The sequence below is a fragment of the Tupaia chinensis genome, unplaced genomic scaffold, assembly GCF_000334495.1.
Source record: "Tupaia chinensis unplaced genomic scaffold, TupChi_1.0 Scaffold000074_1, whole genome shotgun sequence".
Taxonomy (NCBI): domain Eukaryota; kingdom Metazoa; phylum Chordata; class Mammalia; order Scandentia; family Tupaiidae; genus Tupaia; species Tupaia belangeri.
The window spans coordinates 141,107-150,416 of record NW_006159534.1 but is presented as its reverse complement, the minus strand read 5'-3'; the positions used below and the strand labels follow the sequence as shown (position 1 = coordinate 150,416).

General features: G+C 54.0%; 1 protein-coding gene across 1 annotated transcript in view; it reads left to right on the top strand.

Annotated features, from left to right (window-relative positions):
• Positions 1–9,310, top strand: part of CLEC20A (C-type lectin domain containing 20A) — a 22,675-nt gene that overhangs the window by 3,656 nt on the left and 9,709 nt on the right. The window contains exons 4-8 of the mRNA XM_014583759.1: positions 3–530; positions 2,572–2,637; positions 4,678–5,043; positions 6,695–6,790; positions 8,579–8,890. Of these exons, the coding sequence (XP_014439245.1) occupies positions 3–530; positions 2,572–2,637; positions 4,678–5,043; positions 6,695–6,790; positions 8,579–8,890 (1,368 nt within the window). The remainder of the gene's footprint in view (positions 1–2; positions 531–2,571; positions 2,638–4,677; positions 5,044–6,694; positions 6,791–8,578; positions 8,891–9,310) is intronic.

Sequence of the window (9,310 nt, the reverse complement as noted above, 5' to 3'; positions counted from 1 at the left end):
AGGCCGAGACAGCAGCTGGTGCAAAGGCGGGCTGGCAGACTGGGTGCAGCTGAAAACCAGAGGTGAGGCCGGAGAGGAGCACTGCAGTGTGGCTGAAAGCCCCTCGGGACTCGGGCTGGGGTGGCATTGGGGCCGCCATGCAGTGACAGCCTCTTCTGCCCCAGTCCAGCAGCTGGTGAGCAACGGCAAGACCTTCTTCCGTGTGGAGGAGGCGCTGAGCTGGCACGAGGCGCTGCAGCACTGCCGGCAGCAGCACGCAGACCTGGCCGACCTGCAGAGCATGAACAGCCTGCAGTCCATCGCCAGGCTCTACTCCCTCACCAGCGGCACCGGGGCCTGGATCGGCCTCTTCTTCGACGTGCACACTTCTGCCCTCAGATGGTCCAGCGGCTCCGCCTTCACCGACCCCGTGTGGACCACTCTGCCCTCTTTCAGGGATGGCCTCTGCGCCACCCTGTATTCGGTGTTTCTGGCCCCTGCCCTGGGGGCTGCCTCCTGCACAGACAGGAAGCCCTTCATCTGCTATAATGGTATGTGCAGATTCATCCTCTGGACCTGGCCTCCCCGCCCCTGCAACCCGGGTTGTTTTCAAGAGCAAACAAGGGGCCAGCAAGTGGTGTGGTGGTAGAGGCACTAGACTCCCATATGGTCGACTGTGGTTCAAATCCTGGACCCGGTGGCTTGCTTTCTATTTCTCTGTGTGCCCTATAGCAAAAATTTTCAAAATAATAAAAAATAAAATTAAATAACTTTTTTTTTTAATGGAGCAAATGAAAGAGAGAGCGGGAGAGAATGTGCCCAGAGTTTACTGGCCATTGTCTCCCTCTCTCCACACCGCTTTCTCTCTGCGGCCTTAGTTTACATTCTCCCTGCTCCCCATTCCCAAGGCCTCATGGAGAAACAGGCGGATGTCAGGATAGAGACACGGTAAAATCTGGAATGTCCCCCTTTCTGCCATTAAGGACTTTAGGGGAGAAACAGAAAGGGAGCAGAAGGGGAAGGCAGGCCGGGAGCGTCTGCTCCTGTTCCGAGTCCAGCCTCGGCCCTCCCACAAAGCGCAGCAGGGGGCACCGTGGCGGGTGGGCGAGTGCAACAGCCACGCTCTGGGAGAGCCCCTGCTGCCTGGGAAGTGGCTGCGGGAGCCAAGTCCTTTGGCTGTGGCCACACATCGTGCTCAGCGCCTGGCTGTGGGGACAACCTGAGTCACATGGTGTGGGGGTGGAGGGGTGGTGGTTGAAGCCGATAACACTTTCCTGGCAATAAGTGTGTTTTTGTCTTTCTGTCAGCCAAGGCTCAACCCAACTCTGCATCTTGCTCACCCCTCAGACAGGGTCACGGAGGGCCATGGCATGGCCACACTGTGCCTGTCACAGGGACCGGAATCATGGTCAGTCATGGTCGGGGTGGCCTAGGTTTGAACTCTTGATTTTCATGAGAGTAAAGAGATTTCCAGGGTAGCGGGGGTGCCTGAGGCTGGGAGTCCTTTAGAAGAAGGGCTTGGGGCTCCCCCTGACCCCTTCATTGAGATGGGAGGCTGCAGGACACGGCATAACCCTCCCCCTCTTCTTTCCAGTTGCAGGGTGGATCCAGGTTACCACCACTGTCCTTCCTCTGGGTCTGCCCTCTCCTTTACAGTCTGTTCTCTACACAGAGGGAGATTTTTTTTTTTTAGACACCCCCTTCCGCCTTTGGCCATAATGCATGTGCTCACAGGAGAGAGAGAGGGAAAGTGAGAAATAACCCCCTGAGGGGGTTGACCTTGCCACAATCCCTTCTCCTTCGTTCTCCTCTTGGAATTCTGGGCATGCACACACAAGCACCCGGAATGGTTTTCTAGCTGGTAGGCCCAGGACTCAAACCGCAGAGTCAGTCATGTGGGATCCAGTGCCTTAACCACCAAGCTACCTGCTGGCCCCCCAGTGTAAGCTTTGAAAAATGTAAATCAGATCACTTAAGGCGATTCACTTGTCCTCATGGCACTTAGAATACCATCCTTTGGGGTCTACTTCATGGCACAACATTTAAGTGCTGTGCAGAGGAAGCCTGATTCCACACAGCTGACCAAGGTTCAAGTGCTGGTCCTGGAGTCGTGAAAAACACACTGGGAGCACGATGGAGAATTAAAAGAAAAGGACTGTGGCATGACTAGCTGTGTTTGGGGAGTGCTCGCTCTCTCTCCCTCTCTCTCCCTCTCTCTCACGTCCTCTGGAACCAAAAAAGGAGAAGATACATTGTAGCTGATCTCTCTGGTGTCACCTGTCCCTCTCCCCAGTCACAGAGATTTCTTTCAGCTCCTTGCCACCACAGGACCTTTGGCCTGGCTCTGCGGGCTTAGGCTGGCTCTTTGGCATATTCTCTTCAAGGGCAAAGGCTCTACTTGCCTTATCAGCATCGGGCACACAGAGGTGCTCAATACACGTTTACTGAATACAGGTACGAAGGCACTGACGAGCCTGTTTGCCCTCGACTGGCCTCTCCCAGCTTCAACCTGGCAGCTCCGGTGACTGCAGAGGCTCCTGGGAAGTCCCCGCCCAGCCTGCCCCATGACCTGTGGTCTGTTCTGTTGTACAGATCCTGACGCCAGCCACCGCATCACCACGGAGCCCTCTCTTGACCTGACCACCATTCCAAAGCTAGGTACATCCCCATTTTGCTTTCCACTTTCTGGGATTTGGGGTTCGTTTTGCTCAAGTTCATCTATCTGAACCAGCCGCAGGACTGGTCCCCTAGGGTTCCCTTGGGCCCAGAGGAGAAGCAACCCCAGCTGTGCCAGCTCTTCCTCTGGGGATGGGGTAGGCAAGACCTCATCCCAGCCTAGCTAAAGAGGGAGATTTCTCTTTGTAGTTTCCCCTCTGGATATCACTGCCCTTGGTATTGAAAAAAAAAAAAAAAAAAAAAAAACTTCTTATCTGATGTAGAGCAATTCTATGACAAAGGAAATACCAGGGGTTTTCCAGAAGTTCATGGGAAATGTGTATATGAAAAACTATACATGGATTTCAATTTTTTTCACCAAAATAGACTCATACTTCAATTGCATTTTTTCCACAAACTATTTGAAGTCCCTCCTGTACTCAAGCAGCCTGCTCTGTAGAGCTGGTTTTCTGCGCACAGTGGAACATGGAGTTGGAGTGTTGAAAGGGTGTGGGTGGCCAAAGCAGGCAGACCTGGGTGGAATCTCCTCTTGCTACTTAATATGAGGGGACATCAAAAAGTTTGTGGGGGGACTAGCGAATGGCATAATTGTTGCATCATTGGACTCCCACATAGTCAACCACAGTTCGAGTCCCAGACCTGGAGGCTTAGAACTCATGTTGTGTGCATGTGTGCCCAGATCCTAATAGAAGAATGGAGAAGGGATTGCAGCATGGCCATCACCCGGGGGGGGGTGATTTCTCACTTTCTGTCTCTTTGTCTATCTGGTGAGGGCACACACCCTATAGCAAAAATCTCTTAAAAGAAAAAGGTTTTGGGAAAAAGAGAAAAAAAAAAACCAAACAAACAGAATTAAAGTATTTTAATTCTGGTGCTAATTTTGGTGCCCAAAATATGATATCTGCCCATGGTTTTTCATAATACACATTTTCTGCAAGTTTGTTGAAGACTGCTTGTATAATGTAGTTTGGCAAATTGTCACCTCTGTGAGCTTCCTTTTCCTCCTCTGTGAAGTAAGGTTAATAATATCTACTTCTCAGGATTATAGTGAGGATTGAAAGAGCTGATGTGGGCTTGCACAGCTCAGGGCTGGTGCACGCGCGGTGCTTAATGAAGGGTAACAGAAGATCAGATTTGATAAGGAAAATGTTAGGGAAATATCAGGCAAATCATGAGGGGCATAGGTGACAGGCATGTGTCAGAAGGGGGGAGGCTCCATTTGAATTGGAGGATGTGCCTCCGATTGCAAACAGGTCTCCGGAGGTGATAGCTATAAACTTCCGTTGTTTGGAATCACAGACGTGTGGGCTTCAAATGCTGCAGACGAGACAGGCCTGGCAAGGGGAAGGGTGGGTGCACTTGTCCTGCCCGTGGGGACCTGGCCCATTCCCAACTGTGGGAGGCAGATCAGCACCTAGATCTGTCTAGGCTCTACCCGAAGGCAGGGCCATTGGGATAGGACTGCTCTGCCTTGCGTCCCCAGGTCTGTCCCTTGCCAGGCTCACCTCTTCTCCCAGGCTGTCCTAGGACAGCACATGCTTCTATTCCACCTCCACCCTGGAGCCTCCTAAGCTACGGTGGCAGCAACAGCTCCTGCAAGTCACAGATGAGGGTGACTCCAAACCAGGACTGTCCTATTTCCTCATAGCCGCCCTCTAAACCGTCTGTGCTTCTATCCGCGTCAATGAAGATAAACCATTCCCGGATGTGGTTTCATGTAGTCCCAGCCTTAGGCACTTCCACTGTCCCCGTTACACAGATGAGCAAATTGGGACTTAGCTGGCAAGGCCATCTAGGGGCAAGAACTCGGTCGGAACCTCTGCTCTCCCCAGCTGCTGCCAGATCTCTGTTCTCCCAACCTGGTTTGTAGTCTGCCTCAGAAAATTGTGGTTTTGATGCAATTTAACACCGAGGGCTAGGGAGAAGGGCCAGGGTCAGATGAGTTTTCTGCCAGGGGCGGAGGGTCAGGCCGTCAGAGATCCCAGACCTGAGGCCTGTGGTCTCTGTGTTCTTTGCTCCCAGCTGCGGTCCAGATCGGCAGACAGATCTTCACACGATTTAACCAAGTGAAGACGTGGACCTCCGCCCTGCTGTACTGCCGCAGCCGCCACACGGACCTGGCGGACCTGCAGACTGTGGCCGACGAGGCAGGCAAGGAGGCGCTGAGAACCATCACCGACGAGACGGAGGCCTGGATCGGCCTCTACTTCAATGCAGTCTCCAAGTCTCTGAGCTGGTCCAGCACCCTGGGAGCCAGCATCCCCACCTGGCTGCAGGTGCCCAAGTTTGGGACAGGACTCTGTGGAGGACTCCGCACCTACGTGCGCTTCTCCCCGCGGGTGTACTCAGTGAACTGCTCGTCTCTGCAGCCCTTCATCTGCTTCTATGGTGCGTGAGAATCCCTCCTGCGGCCCTTGGCCTGGGAGGTGAGGACGAGCAGGGAAGGGCTTATTTGGCTGCAGGAGACATTGAGGATAGCTCAGGGCTTGGGGTAACTGAATTCTGGAGAGGTTCCTGAGACTCTCGTGACACAAGTCTTATATTTTCATTCTGGGGATCGTTACTTATTTATTTTGAAAGGTTTTTGCCATAGGGCACATGTGCTCACCGAAGACAGAGACAAGGAGAGGGAAGGTGAGAAATTGCCCGTAGGGGGGATGGCCATGCTGTAATCCCTTCTCTCCGGGTTGTGGGCATGCATGCACATGTGCCCAGTGTGATTTTCAAGACACCAAGTCCGGGACTCTAACTGTGGTCGAACATCTGGGAGTCTAGCACCTTCACCAAGCCACCTGCCGGCCCCTCTGGGGATCTTTAAAGAATGGAATGAAGCCCATTCGGCCTTGGGGCACTACTGATTAGCAATAGCAATTAGTTGTGTTTTGGAATCAGATAGACGTTACCACTAGTAGAAATATGAGGGGCAACATTTCTGAGTCTTCCTTTTGTCTGGAATATATATTTAAGACAGTGGGACTGATGACACCCATCATGGAGCGGCTTCGAAGGCTGAGTGAGGGAACGAAAGGACCTGTGAGCGCCCAGTAGATAGCAGCTATTGTCACCGTTAGGTCACTGTGAATGCATGGAACCAGAGGCACACCTGGGTCCTCGCATCCTGTGTATATGTCTCCTTGGCAACAGGCTTCCTCTGCTGCCTTCCTGTTTCAGCTGCCGATTCCCACGCCGTTACAGATTCCAAGTGTGTTGCTTTCCTTCCCTTTTTCTTCCTTTCTTTTCCCCCTCTCTTCTTCTCTTCCTGCCTTCTTTTGTCTCTTCCTCTCTTCCCTCTCCCTTCCTACCTCCCTCCCTCTTTCATTTATTTTATTTTATTTTTTTAGAGAGATTTTTTGCTACAGGGCACCTGTACTCGCTGGAGAGACAGAGAGTGAGTGAGAAATCACCCCCAGGGGGGATGGCCACACCACAATACCTTCTCTGTTCTTCTCTCAGGATTTTGGACATACACACACATGTGCCTGGAATGAATTTTAAGCCACCGGGCCTGGGGCTTGAACTATGGTTGGCCATGTAGTAGTCCAGAGCCTTAACAACCACGCCACTCACTGGCCGTGCCTCTCCCATTTTTGTAACAGCTTTATGGAGATATAATTCATGTGCCTGAGACTCCACCTTCTTAAAGTGTTCAAGTCAGTGGTCTTTAGGATGTTCACAAGGTGGTGCAACCATCGGCACTGATTCTAGGATGTTTTCATCACCTCAAAGAAACTCCTTCCCCGCACGAGGCACTCTCCCCTGGCAACCGCTAACCTACTCCGTCTCTGTGGACTAGCCTATTCTTGGCTGTTTCTTTGTGTTTTGGATTTGATGGGAATCATGAGCCTTCTCTGTAAATAGCTCTTGCTGCATTGAAGAGCTGTTGTGGAGATTAAGGGGGAAGAAGCTACTGCTTCCCGTCACAGCTCACCCCCTCCTCGGTCTGGTCCCTGTGATGTGAGGCTGGTCCCTCTGTGCCTGCTAGGACAACTCATAGGCCGACAGCCCCTGCCTCACACTTGCTCTCTCTACTGTCTTGCAGACCCTTCCATTGGACACCGGAAATACGCAGAGCTGCCTCCACTCTCTGACACTTCCTCCTCCTCGGAAGTTACCATGGGGACGACTCCCAGGCCAGGTAGAAATGTGTTGAGCCTGTTCTTGGCCGAATCCAGGGTCAGGGCCTAGGAAGTGGAGAGGGTAATCTGCATGCAGAGGCCTAGACAGGCCCCATGGGGCCCTCCTAGAGGGGCCAGTGACTGGCCAGGAGAGGGGTGAGCGAGCCATGTGGCAACCAAGGGCCAGGTTTCCCTGCTTCCCATCTGCCCGGCCAGCTGGCAGTGGAGGAGGATGTGGTTGCATCGACCTCCCTTCTCAAATTGGGCCCCTGTTCTTGCAGCACCAAGGCCAGGAGCCAAGGAGAGGCTGTGAGTTCTCTCAGGCGAGGTGATGGGGGCCCAGCCTGGGAGACAGGGGAAGACGCTGAGCTCTGAGGACAATCCTCAGGACGGCTGGGAGGGTCAGCAGAGAGGGACACCCAACAGCAGTGCCTCCCCAGTTCCTCCTGGCCGTGGGCTCCTCTGTGGGGAGAGAAGCAGGCTGAGTGCAATGGTCAGGACTGTGTGTGGGGATGTGGCTGGGAATGACAGTCCTGTAGCATTTTTAAATTCCCAGAATATCTTCGCGGCCATTACCTCATTTGGCTTCCCAAGACAAGACGGCTGGGAGGTGCAGCAGAGAGGGACACCCAACAGCAGTGCCTCCCCAGTTCCTCCTGGCCGTGGGCTCCTCTGTGGGGAGAGAAGCAGGCTGAGTGCAATGGTCAGGACTGTGTGTGGGGATGTGGCTGGGAATGACAGTCCTGTAGCATTTTTAAATTCCCAGAATATCTTCGCGGCCATTACCTCATTTGGCTTCCCAAGAGTTCTGAAACTAAGCAGGATAATGGAAGGCCACGTCGCAGACCTGCTGGCCTCCTTACAGACTCCCACCTCAGACAAGCGTATCACTGCCTTTTTTGAGGACACAGGGAAGTTAGGGGACTTGACCAAGGTCGAATGGTGCTTCATTAATTCACTCATTAGAAATATTGCTGGAGCGCTGCAGAGGTGAGCCTTGAGGTCTGAGGATAGAAGGAGGCCGGGGCTATTCTGAGGGGCTTGGGGAGGCTGGGAAGAGGCTGGTGCTTGGTGTGGTCACAGGCCGGGTGGGGACACTCAGGGGGAGCATCCCAGTCCCTGTCATTAGGAGGGTTTCCTGGAGGGGATTTTATAGCTACTCTGAGGGCTGAGGAGGAGTTAGTTGCAGAGCAGAGTAGAGGTGGGTGGGTGGGAGACGCAGGCAGAGGAGCTCCAGGTGCTGGGGTGGGTGCATAGCTAAGAACACAGCCCTGATCCTGAAGACACTGGCACCAGGTCGGGTACTGTCATTTGGGTTCAGGAGCCGTGTGACAGCAAGTCTTCTGCCTTCCATGTAAAGCCTAACCTGGCCCCACCTGGTCCCAGGCCCAGTGACCACCTGGTGGCTCTAGCTGGTGCAGGGCCTTGGGCTTGCCTGTCCACAGGAGAGGGCATGGGGGGCCCACAGAATTCTCTCCTACGTAGGGACCAGTGCCTGCCCCGGGAGCGCCTCGCAGGGCCCACAGTCAGTGTGGATCCTGCAGAGTGTCCACCCACAACCTGTGGAGCTCAGCCCAGACCCCTGTGTCTTGCCAGAAGGAACTGCCGCCCCAAGACCACCAGCCTCCCTCACTCCACTGTGGGATACCTTGACTCCTGGGGAAGGGCACAGGACTCTACTGGCCACTACCCCTTTGACCTGGAGTCTTTGTCATGGAGCTCCATGGGTCCCACGGCTTCAGGAAGCCTCTCTGTTCCCCAGGACATTTCCAGGATCCCTCTAGCCTTCACTTTGAACCCTGTTGCAGGCCCCACGTCCCCAGGGGACCCTGATCCCCAGAGCAGGCCCATGACTCCACACAAGGCAAAGGCAGGCCCCTTCCTCAGCTCCACCTGCAATGCTTCACCCAGTCCCCGGATGATGGAGGACCCTGGGTCCAGTGGATCCCACTGCTCTGAGGCTTCAGGCGGCTCTCCTGGGACCGAAGAAAGCACCTTGGACTCTTCCAGCTCAGGGAACCCAACTGTGCCTCAAAGAACAATTGCTTTCCTGGCGTCTGCAGCCCCAAGCCAGGTTGCTGGCCTAGAGACAGTTGGAAGCTGGCCAGTGCCCAAAGCAGGTGCGTGGTCCTGGGGGACGGGGACCTCCTGGCAGCCCTAGTGCCTGTTCATCCCTTGGAGATACCTGACCTGGCTTCCAGGCCCAGACCAGAGGCAGGGAGTTAAGGGCGGGGTTGTGGATTGGGCCATGGTCTCTTCCCTCCCCAGCATTCTAGGCCACTCTCTAGGGGACTCCCTCTGGCCAGAGGTTCACCCTCGCATCCTCTCTGGATAGTAATTTAGAAGGGAGCCATTGCGGGGTGGGCAGATCTAGGGAGAGACGATCTATTTTGGCTGTAAGAGCAAGAGTCAGACCACCATGCTGGTTCTCCTACTTCCTGTGTGGTCCTTGGTATGTCCCTAACCTCTCTGAGCCTCATTCTTCTTCTTCTTTTTTTTTTTTTTTTGAGAGGTTTTCATTATAGGGCGCGTGCGCTCCC